Source organism: Nerophis ophidion, linkage group LG03, assembly GCF_033978795.1.
Source record: "Nerophis ophidion isolate RoL-2023_Sa linkage group LG03, RoL_Noph_v1.0, whole genome shotgun sequence".
NCBI classification, from domain to species: Eukaryota; Metazoa; Chordata; class Actinopteri; order Syngnathiformes; family Syngnathidae; genus Nerophis; species Nerophis ophidion.
The window spans coordinates 88,161,013-88,180,239 of NC_084613.1; the positions used below are offsets into that span (position 1 = coordinate 88,161,013).

At 40.4% G+C, this 19,227-nt stretch overlaps 1 protein-coding gene across 1 annotated transcript in view; it reads left to right on the top strand.

Annotated features, from left to right (window-relative positions):
- Window positions 1–19,227, top strand: part of stxbp5b (syntaxin binding protein 5b (tomosyn)) — a 100,517-nt gene that overhangs the window by 48,822 nt on the left and 32,468 nt on the right. Inside the window, 6 exon segments of the mRNA XM_061896302.1 lie at window positions 810–893; window positions 13,031–13,154; window positions 13,263–13,341; window positions 16,711–16,865; window positions 18,280–18,352; window positions 18,498–18,645. Coding sequence (XP_061752286.1) covers window positions 810–893; window positions 13,031–13,154; window positions 13,263–13,341; window positions 16,711–16,865; window positions 18,280–18,352; window positions 18,498–18,645 — 663 coding nt within the window.

Genomic DNA, 19,227 nt, shown 5'->3' on the forward strand with positions numbered 1-19,227 from the left:
AGATGGGTATGACAAACAACATGCAGTATAGATGGGTATGACAAACAAGATGCAGTATAGATGGGTATGACAAACAAGATGCAGTACAGATGAGTATGACAAACAAGATGCACTATGGATGGGTATGACAAACAAGATGCAGTATAGATGGGTATGACAAACAACATGCAGTATAGATGGGTATGGCAAACAAGATGCACTATATATGGGTATGACAAACAAGATGCAGTATAGATGGGTATGACAAACAAGATGCACTATGGATGGGTATGACAAACAAGATGCAGTATAGATGGGTATGACAAACAAGATGCAGTATAGATGGGTATGACAAACAAGATGCACTATGGATGGGTATGACAAACAAGATGCAGTATAGATGGGTATGACAAACAACATGCAGTATAGATGGGTATGGCAAACAAGATGCACTATATATGGGTATGACAAACAAGATGCACTATATATGGGTATGACAAACAAGATGCACTATATATGGGTATGACAAACAAGATGCACTATATATGGGTATGACAAACAAGATGCACTATATATGGGTATGACAAACAAGATGCACTATATATGGGTATGACAAACAAGATGCAGTATAGATGGGTATGACAAACAAGATGCAGTATAGATGGGTATGACAAACAACATGCAGTATAGATGGGTATGACAAACAAGATGCAGTATAGATGGGTATGACAAACAAGATGCACTATAGATGGGCATGAAACAAAATGCAGTATAGATGGGTATGACAAACAAGATGCAAAGTGCAACTCTCCAATCTCTTGTACCCGCAGCTCCTGATTGGATTTGAGTGTGGAGTGGTGGTGTTGTGGGACTTAAAATCCAAAAAGGCTGACTACCGCTACAATTACGATGAGGTAAGGCACTGTTATTGATATTGTTTTCTTTCCCCTCTGTTCCTTTGATGTTTGCTTAGAGGTTTTCCACTGCTGTGTTTTGCGGCGTTGCTTAATGTCGCCGTCGCCGCTGTGACATTTTGTGTCAGGAAACCAGATAGACGGGAAGCCGTTTTAGTGGTACAGACATGCAGCCGAGGAGTTGCAAGGTTCCTGCTAGGACTTTTCACATTTCAAATGACAGTGAACACGGTCATTATAACCGGGGCGATTATTAGGGTAGGGCTTGGAATCAATTTAAAATCAGAGTAGGGATATTCTCTGTAATACGTTCTAGAGTGCATGAGAACATGTATAGTACAGACATTGTTGTGTTTCTCAGCTTTGTTTCGCATAGGCCACAGTGGTACTCACTTGTAATACACTTTTCCACCACTTGTGGCAGTAATGACAGTTTCTGCAGGTAAAGTCTTTGAGTTGAGTTGAGTGTGTTTATTTGGAAAATGCATGCATACAACATGATACATCACACATGCATGCATACAACATGATACATCACACATGCATGCATACAACATGATACATCACACATGCATGCATACAACATGATACATCACACATGCATGCATACAACATGATACATCACACATGCATGCATACAACATGATACATCACACATGCATGCGTACAACATGATACATCACACATGCATGCGTACAACATGATACATCACACATGCATGCGTACAACATGATACATCACACACACATGCATACAACATGATACATCACACATGCATGCATACAACATGATACATCACACAGGCATGCATACAACATGATACATCACACATGCATGCATACAACATGATACATCACACATGCATGCATACGACATGATACATCACACATGCATGCATACAACATGATACATCACACATGCATGCATACAACATGATACATCACACATGCATGCATACAACATGATACATCACACATGCATGCATACAACATGATACATCACACATGCATGCATACAACATGATACATCACACATGCATGCATACAACATGATACATCACACATGCATGCATACAACATGATACATCACACATGCATGCGTACAACATGATACATCACACATGCATGCGTACAACATGATACATCACACATGCATGCGTACAACATGATACATCACACACACATGCATACAACATGATACATCACACATGCATGCATACAACATGATACATCACACAGGCATGCATACAACATGATACATCACACATGCATGCATACAACATGATACATCACACATGCATGCATACGACATGATACATCACACATGCATGCATACGACATGATACATCACACATGCATGCATACAACATGATACATCACACATGCATGCATACAACATGATACATCACACATGCATGCGTACAACATGATACATCATACATGCATACGTACAACATGATACATCACAAATGCATGCATGCGTACAACATGATGCATCACACATGCATGCATACAACATGATACATCACACATGCATGCGTACAACATGATACATCACACATGCATGCATACAACATGATACATCACACATGCATGCGTACAACATGATACATCACACATGCATGCGTACAACATGATACATCACACATGCATGCGTACAACATGATACATCACACATGCATGCATACAACATGATACATCACACATGCATGCGTACAACATGATACATCACACATGCATGCGTACAACATGATACATCACACATGCATACGTACAACATGATACATCACACATGCAGGCATGCGTACATAATACATCGCACAGGCATGCGTACATAATACATCGCACATGCATGCGTACAACATGATACATCACACATGCATGCGTACAACATGATACATCACAAATGCATACGTACATGATACATCACAAATGCAGGCATGCGTACAACATGATACATCACACATGCATGCGTACAACATGATACATCACACATGCATGCGTACAACATGATACATCACACATGCATGCATACAACATGATACATCACACATGCATACGTACATGATACATCACAAATGCAGGCATGCGTACAACATGATACATCACACATGCATACGTACAACATGATACATCACAAATGCATGCGTACAACATGATACATCACACATGCATGCATACAACATGATACATCACACATGCATGCATACAACATGATACATCACACATGCATGCATACAACATGATACATCACACATGCATGCATACAACATGATACATCACACATGCATGCATACGACATGATACATCACACATGCATGCGCACAACATGATACATCACACATGCATGCGTACAACATGATACATCACACATGCATGCGCACAACATGATACATCACACATGCATGCGTACAACATGATACATCACACATGCATGCGCACAACATGATACATCACACATGCATGCATACAACATGATACATCACACATGCATGCATACAACATGATACATCACACATGCATGCATACGACATGATACATCACACATGCATGCGCACAACATGATACATCACACATGCATGCATACAACATGATACATCACACATGCATGCATACAACATGATACATCACACATGCATGCATACGACATGATACATCACACATGCATGCGCACAACATGATACATCACACATGCATGCGTACAACATGATACATCACACATGCATGCGCACAACATGATACATCACACATGCATGCGTACAACATGATACATCACACATGCATGCGCACAACATGATACATCACACATGCATGCATACAACATGATACATCACACATGCATGCGCACAACATGATACATCACACATGCATGCGTACAACATGATACATCACACATGCATGCGTACAACATGATACATCACACATGCATGCATACAACATGATACATCACACATGCATGCATACAACATGATACATCACACATGCATGCATACAACATGATACATCACACATGCATGCATACAACATGATACATCACACATGCATGCATACAACATGATACATCACACATGCATGCATACAACATGATACATCACACATGCATGCATACGACATGATACATCACACATGCATGCGCACAACATGATACATCACACATGCATGCATACAACATGATACATCACACATGCATGCGTACAACATGATACATCACACATGCATGCGTACAACATGATACATCACACATGCATGCGTACAACATGATACATCACACATGCATGCGTACAACATGATACATCACACATGCATGCGTACAACATGATACATCACACATGCATGCGTACAACATGATACATCACACATGCATGCGTACAACATGATACATCACACATGCATGCGTACAACATGATACATCACACATGCATGCGTACAACATGATACATCACACATGCATGCGTACAACATGATACATCACACATGCATGCATACAACATGATACATCACACATGCATGCATACAACATGATACATCACACAGGCATGCATACAACATGATACATCACACATGCATGCATACAACATGATACATCACACATGCATGCATACGACATGATACATCACACATGCATGCATACGACATGATACATCACACATGCATGCATACAACATGATACATCACACATGCATGCATACAACATGATACATCACACATGCATGCGTACAACATGATACATCATACATGCATACGTACAACATGATACATCACAAATGCATGCATGCGTACAACATGATGCATCACACATGCATGCACACAACATGATACATCACACATGCATGCGTACAACATGATACATCACACATGCATGCATACAACATGATACATCACACATGCATGCGTACAACATGATACATCACACATGCATGCGTACAACATGATACATCACACATGCATGCGTACAACATGATACATCACACATGCATGCATACAACATGATACATCACACATGCATGCGTACAACATGATACATCACACATGCATGCGTACAACATGATACATCACACATGCATACGTACAACATGATACATCACACATGCAGGCATGCGTACATAATACATCGCACAGGCATGCGTACATAATACATCGCACATGCATGCGTACAACATGATACATCACACATGCATGCGTACAACATGATACATCACAAATGCATACGTACATGATACATCACAAATGCAGGCATGCGTACAACATGATACATCACACATGCATGCGTACAACATGATACATCACACATGCATGCGTACAACATGATACATCACACATGCATGCATACAACATGATACATCACACATGCATACGTACATGATACATCACAAATGCAGGCATGCGTACAACATGATACATCACACATGCATACGTACAACATGATACATCACAAATGCATGCGTACAACATGATACATCACACATGCATGCATACAACATGATACATCACACATGCATGCGTACAACATGATACATCACACATGCATACGTACAACATGATACATCACACATGCATGCGTACAGCATGATACATCACACATGCATGCGTACAACATGATACATCACACATGCATACGTACAACATGATACATCACACATGCAGGCATGCATACAACATGATACATCATGCATGCATACAACATGATACATCACACATGCATGCATACAACATGATACATCACACATGCATGCGTACAACATGATACATCACACATGCATGCGTACAACATGATACATCACACATGCATGCATACAACATGATACATCACACATGCATGCATACAACATGATACATCACACATACAACATGATACATCACACATGCATGCATACAACATGATACATCACACATGCATGCATACAACATGATACATCACACATGCATGCGTACAACATGATACATCACACATGCATGCGTACAACATGATACATCACACATGCATGCGTACAACATGATACATCACACATGCATGCGTACAACATGATACATCACACATGCATGCATACAACATGATACATCACACATGCATACATACAACATGATACATTTCATTTTCATTTTTTTCATTCATTTTCATTTATTTTTTTATTCCTTTCATGAAAATGCATATTTACAAGCCACGTACAATTGACACTATCATTGTTTTTTTTTTTTGTTTTTCTTTCTTATACATTTCCATGATCAGAAAGGAGCAGATGGAAGAATAATATTCTTATATTTATCTGCCCCCTTTTTAACACCAATTATTTTTGATGACTTTATAACCGTTCCCTCCACCAACACCCAAACTCCAACATACTTTTGCATTTTCCTTTAAGCACTTTCACAATGACACGTCCAATCTAAATCAAAACTCAGTTTGATATAATTTCAGTTTTCTCTTTTTGTAACTCTTTTTAAAAACAAATATATTCTTACAGCTTTTTAAGTCTTTGTTTAGAGAATTCCATGCTTTCACACCAACAACAGACAAGCACATTTGTTTCAAATTTGTTCGCACTCTTGGATGTTTAAAGTCATACGGCCTTCTGTGGTTTTCATCTTCAGATGTGAACACAAATAACTTTTGTATGTCCTTCGGAAGAACTTTATTTCTCGCTTTGAACATCATTAATAGTGTATTTTAGTTTTAGTAATCCTGACCTAATGAAGAGTGGATTTGTGTGGTCTCTATATCCTACTTTAAAAATGATTTGAATTGCTCTTTTCTGTGAAAGAAATAAAGGCATTATGTTGCTATGATATGTATTTCCCCATATTTCTGCACAATAATTGAAATAAGGTAGAATAATTGAGCAATATAACATTCTCATTGTGTTGTATGGAAAACTATATTTAACCTTGTTCAAAATAAATAAACTTTTAGATACCTTATTTTTCACATGCATTATATGAGCTTTCCATGTCAACTTTTCATCTAAGATGACCCCAAGAAATCTGATTTCAGACACCTTCTCAATTTTCACATTGTTTATGGATAAACTAACTTCCATCTTTCTTTTATTACCGAATACCATATACTTAGTCTTTTCCAAATTTAAAGATAATTTATTTATATCAAACCACAATTTTAGTTTAACCATTTCCTCTTTAATATTATTGGCTAAAATGTTCAAGTCATCTCCTGAACAGTATAAATTTGTATCGTCTGCGAATAATACGCACTGTAAAATTTTCGAAACCTCACAAATATCATTTATATATAAAGTAAAAAGTTTGGGTCCTAAAATCGAACCTTGTGGAATTCCACATTCAATATTCATACATTCTGACCTATGATCATCGATCTCAACATATTGCTGTCGTTGATGTAAATAACTGGTTAACCAGTCCAGTGCAACTCCTCTGACTCCATAAGTATATAATTTAGAAATGAGAATTTGATGATCTACAGTGTCGAATGCCTTCTTTAAATCAATGAACACTCCTATTGTGTATTTATTTTGATCAACTGCAGTTGTAATCTCTTCAATAATGTTCATGATGGCCAAGCTCATAGACCTGTTTGATCGAAATCCATACTGATTTTCATTTAATAATTTATGTTTTTCAATAAAACAGTCTAATTTATTAACAAACAGTTTTTCAAGCACTTTTGAAAATTGGGATAAGAGAGATACTGGTCTATAATTACCAAATGTATGTTTATCTCCGGTTTTAAATATAGGTATAACCTTAGCAGTTTTCATACTGTCTGGGAAAACTCCTACTTTAAAAGAACAATTAATTATATAATGCAATGGTTTAATGATGCAATCAATTGTGTTTTTTATTATACTCATGTCAATGCCCTCATTGTCTATTGAGGTCTTGTTTTTTAGTTTGTAAACCACAGATAATATTTCATTCTCAGTCACTTCACTAAGAAACATTGACTGCATAACCCTATTTTCCCTTTTCCAGACATCCCCTGATTGATCATTAGCTCTAGGTATTTTGTTTGCTAAGCTAGGTCCTACATTTACAAAGAATTGATTCAATTCATTGACAATTTCATCTTTGTTTTCAATTAACATATTATCTTTTTTAAAACATCTAGGTAGTTCTGTTCGCCTTGTCCTATTCCCTATTGCTTTATTTAAAATATTCCATGTAGCCTTTATGTTATTTTTATTTTCATGCAACATTCTTTTGTAATATTCCCTTTTTGCTTGTCTCAATATATTGGTCAACTTGTTTTTGTAGTTTTTATATCGTTTTTCAGCATTCTCTGTTCTTGATTTGATAAACTCCTTATAAAGTCTATTTTTCTTTTTACATGCATTTTTCAAACTGTTTGTCATCCAAGGTGCATTATTTTGCCTTTGTTTAGATCTGCATGGAACCTCAGGACAATGCTTGTTATACAGAGTAATATAATGTTTAAGAAAAGAATCATAGGCAGTATTTATATCGTCTGTGTACACCTCTTTCCACTCTTGTTTTAATAGGTCATCCCTAAAGTTGTTAATATGGTTGACACTTCTTTTCCTCTTAAGTATTTGATAGTATGTTCTTTTAGGGAATTGATAGTCAAATATTGCAAATATAGGCAGATGATCACTTATGTCATTTATCACTAACCCAGTAGTGATGTGAATCCCTAAAACATTTGTAAAGATATTGTCTATTAAGGTTGCACTAGTTGTGGTTATTCTGCTAGGCTTTGTAATTAATGGGTACAGCCCTTTTTCATATAATATCTCTAAAAAATCTGATGTTTGTTTATGTGAATCCTCCTTTAGAAGATCAATATTATAATCTCCACAAATTACAATAGTTTTATTTTTATTTAAACCATTAATCATTTCCTCTAATTTATCCATGAAGGTTTCCACTTTTGATCCTGGTTTTCTATATACACATGCAACAACAATGTTTCTGTTTTGTTGTAATTCTATCTCAACAGCTACACACTCCAGTAAATAATTTATGGCCATTGTCATACATTTAACTGGTCTGCATTTAAGTTCATTATATATATAGAGGGCCACCCCTCCTCCAGTCCTATTGTCTCTGTTAGTGACATACAGATCATAGTCCTTTAATTTCAGATCAATCTCCTTGTCTTTCTTTATCCATGTTTCAGATAAAGCAATGACTTTAAATCTACCTTTAAGGGACTCTAAAACATCTTTGATTTTAGCAAAGTGTTTTGGTAGACTTCTACAATTAAAATGAATCAAAGAAAATGTATTTTCTATGCTTGCGTCATCAAGTTGTTCCTCAGTATAATACTGGCAAGAATCCTTAACATGCTTAAATAAATGAGTCTCTGGATCCACTTCATTCTGAAAATCAAATGTGCCACGTTCTGTGTAATCAACACTTGATAGGGCTTTAGTCTTGAAAGAAAGAGTCATGAGTTCCTTACAGGAGATCCAATTATCAAGCAAAAAAAGAAAAAAAAGAAAATGAAAAATGCACTCACTATGTTCATTTGTACTGATCCAGGTCTTTCATTGTTCTCATCACAATCACTTTGGCTTGTTCTGGTGGTCCGTTTGTCCGGATGAAAACTTTTCCATTCCTGGTCCAGGTCGATTGGATTTTATTTTGCTTTTTGAGGATCCGGCCTGTCCAAGCAATTTCCGCATTTTTCTTTGTCAGGTGCTCATTTAGATAAACTCCAGTGCCTTTAAGTTTTTTAGCTGCCTTCAAAATGTCCACTTTGTGCTTTCTATTTGCAAACGTGATGATGACTTTAGGCTTGTTTTTTTTGTCCTTACTTGGAATAATGTGACATGCTGATATGTGCTGACTCTCCAGAGGAATATGTTTACTCTTCATGTAGCGTACCACTTGTTGCTCCAAGGTGTCAAGCTCCTCAGATGGTGCATCCTCACCATGCTTGTCATCAGGTGGGCCAGCAACCCGGGCATAACTCCGATGCCTGGTCTCCAAGCCGGTGACCACAAGGTCATCAGCTCTGGAATACTGTTCCAAATCATCCACTCTTTGTTCTAAGAGCTCAATCCGTTCATTCTTGTGTTGGATGATAGCCTTTAGCTGCCTGATCTCCTCCATGAGGCCTGTCAGTTTCCTCTGTTGTTCCACCACTTCACTGAGTTCCCTTGACATAAAGTTTAGGGAATCTTTAATTCCCACCATTTCAGCTGCTAACTTTGCATTGGTAGTCATTGTTTTTCGAGCAGTCTGGACTTTTGTTGGATGTCAGTGCAGTTTGATGATTTTAGTGGATTTCCTTAGCCCTTTCAGCAGAGAGAAACAGTTGCAGCCATCTTGCTCAAAAGCCACGCCCCATCACACATGCATGCATACAACATGATACATCACACATGCATGCATACAACATGATACATCACACATGCATGCATACGACATGATACATCACACATGCATGCATACAACATGATACATCACACATGCATGCGTACAACATGATACATCACACATGCATGCATACAACATGATACATCACACATGCATGCATACAACATGATACATCACACATGCATGCATACAACATGATACATCACACATGCATGCGTACAACATGATACATCACACATGCATGCATACAACATGATACATCACACATGCATGCATACAACATGATACATCACACATGCATGCGTACAACATGATACATCACACATGCATGCATACAACATGATACATCACACATGCATGCATACAACATGATACATCACACATGCATGCGTACAACATGATACATCACACATGCATGCGTACAACATGATACATCACACATGCATGCGTACAACATGATACATCACACATGCATGCATACAACATGATACATCATGCATGCATACAACATGATACATCACACATGCATGCATGCAACATGATAGATCACACATGCATGCGTACAACATGATACATCATACATGCATGCATACGACATGATACATCACACATGCATGCATACAACATGATACATCACACATGCATGCGTACAACATGATACATCACACATGCATGCGTACGACATGATACATCACACATGCATGCATACGACATGATACATCACACATGCATGCATACAACATGATACATCACACATGCATGCATACGACATGATGCATCACACATGCATGCATACAACATGATACATCACACATGCATGCATACAACATGATACATCACACATGCATGCATACAACATGATACATCACACATGCTTACATACAACATGATACATCACACATGCATGCATACAACATGATACATCACACATGCATGCATACAACATGATACATCACACATGCATGCATACAACATGATACATCATACATGCATGCATACAACATGATACATCACACATGCATGCATACAACATGATACATCACACATGCTTACGTACAACATGATACATCACACATGCAGGCATGCGTACAACATGATGCATCACACATGCATGCGTACAACATGATACATCACACATGCATGCATACAACATGATACATCACACATGCATACAACATGATACATCACACATGCATACAACATGATACATCACACATGCATACAACATGATACATCACAAATGCAGGCATGCGTACAACATGATACATCACACATGCAGGCATGCGTACAACATAATACATCACACATGCATGCATACAACATGATACATCACACATGCATACAACATGATACATCACAAATGCAGGCATGCGTACAACATGATACATCACACATGGATGCGTACAACATGATACATCACACATGCATGTGGGAGAAAAAAATAGAAGATTAAAATAAAATAAAAAAAAATCGGTCTTAGCCTGGGCCTTGGAGAGGGGGTGCAGACTGAGGCCAAGGGAAAAAAACAAAAACTCATAGCCATAGTACACATCCCTCTTCCATGTGTGTAAGAGGGAAACATCAAACATCAAAGAACACAGAGGACATTAAAGACATTAAAGCAGCAGATACAAGCAGACACTTCTACATACAGCTATGAATAAAAAGTAAAAGAAACATATGCACTGTGGTGGCCTCTGCGGTGTTCCACGCCATCGTCCGCTGGGGTGGAGGGAGGATGGCCAGAGACAGGAGCAGACCCAACAAAGCAACCAAGACAGCAGAATCCACTCTCGGCCAGTGTCCAGTCCGCATGGATGAGCGAGGACACGTCCAAGGTGACTGAGGTGTCCGACACCTGCTCACCCAGCCAAGACACCACGAAGCCTCTCCGTCCCAGCGCTCAGTGCTAGCTCCGCCGCCCTGTCCCCTCATCCGCATCTCCTCCAGTCCCTCCAAACTCTGCAGTCCTGTCCCCTCATCCGCATCTCCTCCAGTCCCTCCAAACTCTGCAGTCCTGTCCCCTCATCCGCATCTCCTCCAGTCCCTCCAAACTCTGCAGTCCTGTCCCCTCATCCGCATCTCCTCCAGTCCCTCCAAACTCTGCAGTCCTGTCCCCTCATCCGCATCTCCTCCAGTCCCTCCAAAGCGACTCCGGTGTAGCAGACACCCAGCAGCTGGTCTCCATGGCCAAAAGGCTCCCAGGAGGCAGATCCAGAAGTCCACAAAAAAGCACCACAGAGGTCACGAAGGTGGCACCCCTTGTCACACAGTCCCAAAGGGTCCCGGACCAAAAAGCAAAAAAATATAAAAATATACTAAGACATGAAAACAAGAGGGAAACACAAAAGGATGACACACGAGCACAGAGCTCTTGTGTCCCGTATACTCGAATATTACAATATAGTCATTTTCTATATCACACCCGCGATATATTGTATATATCGATATATCTCCCAGCCCTAGTCTCATTGTTGGGGCCCCTATCTTAGCTTTTAACTGTCTTCCCTTCTTTTTCTGAATTATCCGTCCGTACAGAATCTGGCGGCCTCAGCGTCTCGCCGTCACAAGTGATGTTACGCAAGCATCGGCGTGTTAATTTTCCGATGAGAAAGTGCAACACTCGCCCACCATCTCGGCAGATCAACGCCCCCCGGTGTTATTTACGCCTCATTAGTGAGATTGCGCGGCCCCGGCGAGGCGCTCATCGGCAAGCGAAAAGCAAACCCGCCGGCAACAACCCGCAGTAGCATCACGCCGCTGCACATGTGTGGCGCCGCAGCTGGAAGACAAGATTGTTGACGTTTTCCTCACACTTCCCAGGCCATCCACTCGGTCGCCTGGCACCACGAAGGCAAACAGTTTGTCTGCAGCCACTCGGATGGCACTCTGACCACATGGAATGTACGCGCCCCCGCCAAGCCTGCACAGATCATCACGCCGCATGGTAAGATTCGCTGCACACACACACACACACACACACTTGTATTATGTAAACACACACGGTGTGAGTGAAGCCATGCATGGACCACTTAGTGTGTCTTGCGTCCACCAGGAAAGCAGCCCAAGGATGGCAAGAAGCCAGAGCCATGCAAGCCTATCCTGAAGGTGGAGTACAAAACAACGAGAGCTGGGTGAGTGCCATGGTCCCCGCCCATCCTGCGTCTTCCCAACTTCCACATCCTGTCCTGGAAGCAGTTCCTGTTATTCTGTCACAACTGTGCATGCGTGTGTTTGCACCAGGAGTATACTATCACGGTACTAGTGAATCAAAAACGGTACTATACTCTGTTTGGAAAAGTACTGGTTCCCGATGTTTGTTTATTTATTTCATCACGTCTGACGTTGCTGGTTTTACGAGCAAAGGAGCATGTTTGGCAGCGCACACACACAGTACCATATTTTCCGCACTATAAGGCGCACCGGATTATAAGGCGCACTTTCAATAAATATCCTATTTTAAACATTTTTTCATATATAAGGCGCATAGAATAGATGCTACAGTAGAGGCAGGGGTTACGTTATGCATCCTTTAGATTAGGGGTAGGGAACCTATGGCTCTAGAGCCAGATGTGGCTCTTTTGATGACTGTATCTGGCTCTCACATAAATGTTAGCTGACATTGCTTAACACGGTAAGAAATGAATAATTCCGCTGGTAATAACAGTGTTAAAAATAACGTTCAAAATATAAAACATTCTCATGCACTTTAATCCATCCATCCAGTTTCTACCACACCTGTTCAAGAAGTCGAATTAATGGTAAGAAGTATTTTATTTATTGTTGGTTAGCTTCAGAATAACAATGTTAATAAGAGACTTATTTATACTCTAAAAATATTGGTCTTACTTAAAAATGCATGCATTTAGTTGTCCATCCATCTTCTTCTGCTTATCCGAGGTCGGGTCGCGGGGGCAGCAGCATAAGTAGGGAAGCCCAGACTTCCCTCTCCCCAGCCACTTCGTACAGCTCTTCCCGGGGGATCCTGAGGCGTTCCCAGGCCAGCCGGGAGACATAGTCTTCCCAACGTGTCCTGGGTCTTCCCCGTGGCCTCCTACCGGTTGGACGTGCCCTAAACACCTCCCTAGGGAGGCGTTCGGGTGGCATCCTGACCAGATACCCGAACCACCTCATCTGGCTCCTTTCCATGTGGAGGAGCAGCGGCTTTACTTTGAGTTCCTCCCGGATGGCAGAGCTTCTCACCCTATCTCTAAGGGAGAGACCTCAAACTCATTTGGGCCGCTTGTAGCCATGATCTTGTCCTTTCGGTCATGACCCAAAGCTCATGACCATAGGTGAGGATGGGAACGTAGATCGACCGGTAAATTGAGAGCTTTGCCTTCCGGCTCAGCTCCTTCTTCACCACAACGGATCGGAGCATTTAGTTGTATTCAGTCTTAAAAAAAATATTATATGACTCTCACGGAAATACTTTTTAAAATACTTGGCTTGTATGGCTCTCTCAAGCAAAAAGGTTCCCGACCCCTGCTTCAGATGGAGCTACGCTAAAGGGAATGTCAACAAAACAGTCAGATAGGTCAGTCAAACTTTATTAATAGATTACAAACCAGCGTTCTGACAACTCTGTTCACTCCCAAAATGAACAAACAGCTGTTTTATTATTTTCACCGAGGTAAATGGTATTTTGTTTATCTTTTAGCAACAGCAAAGTATAACTTGTGGTGCAACATTTATATCACATAGTGGAGGAGAACTATTCCTCGATTCAATAAACACGTACAAAACAGTCTGATACTGTTACAGTAAATCAAAAGTTAGTGCAATCACAATATAGTAACACTGGAAATAGTGCAAAGCAATAATATATCAATAACTCAACCTTGCTCAAACAACACAACACACAAAATAAACATGTAAAGCTCACTTTATTAAGTTATTCCTCATCCACCAATCCCTCAAATTCTTTTTCTTCAGTGTCCAAATCAAACATGCCACAACAGGTCTCACAACTACGGTAAGCAGCCGCCGACTTCATTTTCCTTCGTAGAAGAAGAAGCGGTGCATGCTGGGATATATGACTGGGCCAGGTGTGCCGTTTTCATTTCCATTTGTGTTTATGTAAAGACCCCAAAATGGTTCCTATTGAGAGACATGATTTCAGGAAGGCAGGAATTATCACTGAACTGCTAGACAACAGCAGCGACACTGACTCCATTAATGACGTCTTCTACGAGACGGAGGCGGCTCCGTCTTGTAGAAGACGTCATATATCCCAGCATGCACCACGCGCTTCTTCTACGGGGGAAAATGAAGTCGGCGGCTGCTTACCGTAGTTGTGAGACCTGTTGTGGCGTGTTTGATTCGGACACTGAAGAAGAATTCAAGGGATTTTTGGATGAGGAATAACCTACTAAAGTGAGCTCTACATGTCTATTTTGTGTGTTGTGTTGTGTGACATTAACGTTTGAGCAACGTTGAGTTATTGATATATTGTTATTGCTTTGCTCTATTTCGAGACGTGGTTAATGGAGTCAGTGTCGCTGCTGTTGTCTAGCAGTTCAGTGACAGTCTTTACATAAACACACAAATGGGAATGAAAACGGCACACCTGGTGCAGTCATATATCCCAGCATGCACCGCTTCTTTTCCTATGGGGGAAAATGAAGTCGGCGGCTGCTTACCGTAGTTCTGAGACCTGTTGTGGCTCAATATTGGTCCATATATAAGGCGCACCGGATTATAAGGCGCACTGTCAGCTTTTGGGAACATTTTAGGTTTTTAGGTGGGCTTTATAGTGTGGAAAATACATGACTCGGTGTGTAGACAGAAAAGGGAAAACGGACGCATTTTTGCCTAAAAAGTAAAGATAAAGATGATGTTATAACACTGAAACGCCCTCTGGAAGAGGTGCTTTAAGACAGTGGTCCCCAACCTTTTTGTATCCGTGGACCGGTCAACTCTGAATAATTTGTCCCACGGGGTGTTGGGGGAGGGGGTCGTTTTTGTTTTTTTGTTTTTTTCTTTGTCATGAAAAAGGGACGTTTATGTCATGAAAAAGGGAGGTTTTTGTGGTTGGTGCACTATTTGTAAGTGTATATTGTGTTTTTTATGTTGATTTAATTAATTAAAAAAAAAAAAATTAATAAAAATTAATAAAACATTCTTCTGCGGCCCGGTACTAATCGGGCCACGGCCCAGTGGTTGGGGACCACTGCTTTAAGTCATTGCTAGCAGCCAACATCTATCTGCAGTGTGTTAGCTACTTCTAAATCACTAATCCTCGCCTCCATGGTGACAAAGTAAGTTTCTTACAAGTATCATTCACTTACGATCTTCAAGCAATTTGATTTGGTACATGGTGTAATGATAAGTTTGATCACTAGATGGCAGTCACACATAAGAGTTGCAGACATGCACATACATGTATGCATCCGGAAAAAATAAAAAAAAATCCCTCTCTGTTCATTCACCAGCCGTCGAACCAGTAAAAATGTTACCTCCGATGCAGCAAACTGGCAATGAAAATGTTTCCTTTGAACCAGGGACCCATTCATGGTTCTGTCTGGAGGACTGTCCTACGACACGGTGGGGAGGAGAGCCTGTCTGACCGTGATGCACGGCAAGAGCACCGCCGTACTCGAGATGGACTTCCCAATCGTGGACTTCCTCACGCTGTGTGAAACGCCATATCCTAACGGTGAGCGGCACTCGCTCTCACTCCCTTTGTTTGTGCATGAGTACGACACAGTCCACGGCCTGCTATTCTTGGCCTTTTTTTTTTCGAAACATATAACCGTTTTGGGGCAAAAGTTTTAGACTTAGACTTCCTTTTTATTGTCATTCAAATTTGAACTTTTCAGCACAGTTAAGAACAAAATTTTGTTACATAAGCTCATGGTAGTGCAGGATAAAATAAGAAATAAGGTGCATATATACAGTGGGGCAAAAAAGTATTTAGTCAGCCAGCGATTGTGCAAGTTCTCCCACTTCAAATGATGACAGAGGTCTGTCATTTTCATCATAGGTACACTTCAACTGTGAGAGACAGAATGTGAAAAAAAAATCCAGGAATTCACATTGTAGGAATTTTAAAGAATTTATTTGTAAATTGTGGTGGAAAATAAGTATTTAGTCAACCATTCAAAGCTCTCACTGATGGAAGGAAGTTTTGGCTCAAAATCTCAGGATACATGGCCCCATTCATTCTTTCCTTAACACGGATCAATCATCCTGTCCCCTTAGCAGAAAAACAGCCCCAAAGCATGATGTTTCCACCGCCAGGCTTCACAGTAGGTATGGTGTTCTTGGGATGCAACTTCCTCCAAACACGACGAGTTGAGTTTATACCAAAAAGTTCTATTTTGGTTTCATCTGACCACATGACATTCTCCCAATCCTCTGCTGTATCATCCATGTGCTCTCTGGCAAACTTCAGACGGGCCTGCACATGCACTGGCTTAAGCAGGGGGACACGTATGGCACTGCAGGATTTGATTCCCTGTTGGCGTAGTGTGTTACTGATGGTAACCTTTGTTACTTTGGTCCCAGCTCTCTGCAGGTCATTCACCAGGTCCCCCCGTGTGGTTCTGGGATTTTTGCTCACCGTTCTCATGATCATTTTGACCCCACAAGATGAGATCCTGAGTGGAGCCCCAGATGTTTATAAATTTTGACTACAACGATAACTCGAAGAAACACTCTGAGTCATTCAGTTTAGTCCAGTTCCAGTTTATTTGGAACATGCATATGATACAATGTTGTTTCATGACAGCACGTCCGAAAAGGAATAGGAAGAAGCTGAATTTATTTATTAATCCTACCCCATTTTCATACCATAGCAATTTTATCCTATATCCTTGTTCTGTCAATGAACAAATAAATAATATACCTTAGTAAGTAAAAAAATAATCAAGTAGTCTATTTTTAGTAGGAAATCCATGCAACTCTTGTTACATGAGGCCCCAGGACTTGTTGGGGTCTCCATGGACGGGTTGTCAGCACGAATATGTCATTTGAAATGAATTAAAAGAACCTAATTGCTCTGAATCGGTGGAAGCCTTGTGGGGTGCGTTGTACTCGTTTACCAACCCTGCGTTTTCTTTTGTTTGCAGACTTCCAGGAGCCTTACGCAGTGGTGGTCCTCCTCGAGAGGGATTTAGTCGTCATCGACCTCGGACAGATTGGGTGAGCGTGCATCTTTAAAATCCCCTCACGTGTTGCTCTTCTATCTTTCTTTGATTGATTGATTGATACTTTTCTATTATTTACCCTGGTAATCATTCTACAATTCTTACAAAAGTTACCCTTGAGCACGTCTCTCTCTCGGCAGCTACCCGATATTTGAGAACCCGTATCCCCTAACCATCCACGAGTCCCCGGTGACCTGCTGTGAGTACTTTGCCGACTGCCCCGACGAACTTATTCCTGCACTTTACTCCGTTGGCAGCCGGCAAAAGAGACAAGGTTACAGCAAGAAGGTGAGCCTTTACACTCTTGTACGATAATGCTGTGTTTTTCAACCACTGTGCCGCGGCACACTAGTGTGCCGTGGGAGATTAACTAATTTCACCTATTTGGGTTAAAGATATTTTTGCAAACCAGTAATTATAATTCGCAAATAATGTACCGTTGTTGAGTGTCTGTGCTGTTTGGAGATCGGCAGACTTACCACGTTATACTCTTCCATATCAATAGGTGGCAGCAGGTAGCTACCGTTTTTCCTTGAATTGCCGCCGTGGCGCTAATTAATTCAAATCCTCTTCTCACTCCGGCGCTTACCAAAGACATGCGGTAAATTTAGGCCTGCGCTTAAAAATTTGAGTGTGATGTAAGGATACCATCATGAAAAGCACATTTAATAAAAAAAAAAACGTTTTTATGGTTTTACCTTTACTTATAAATGAAGTCCATGCGCAGCTCCTTCTGATCAAAAGGATCGATAACTTGTTTATAGAAGTCTTCCTTATTTTTCTTCAGTTTTAAAAGTCTCTCTGTCTCAATGGAGATCTTCCTTTATTACCTCCTGCTTCGATTGAAAGTCCAGTTTAGAAAACTGTTTT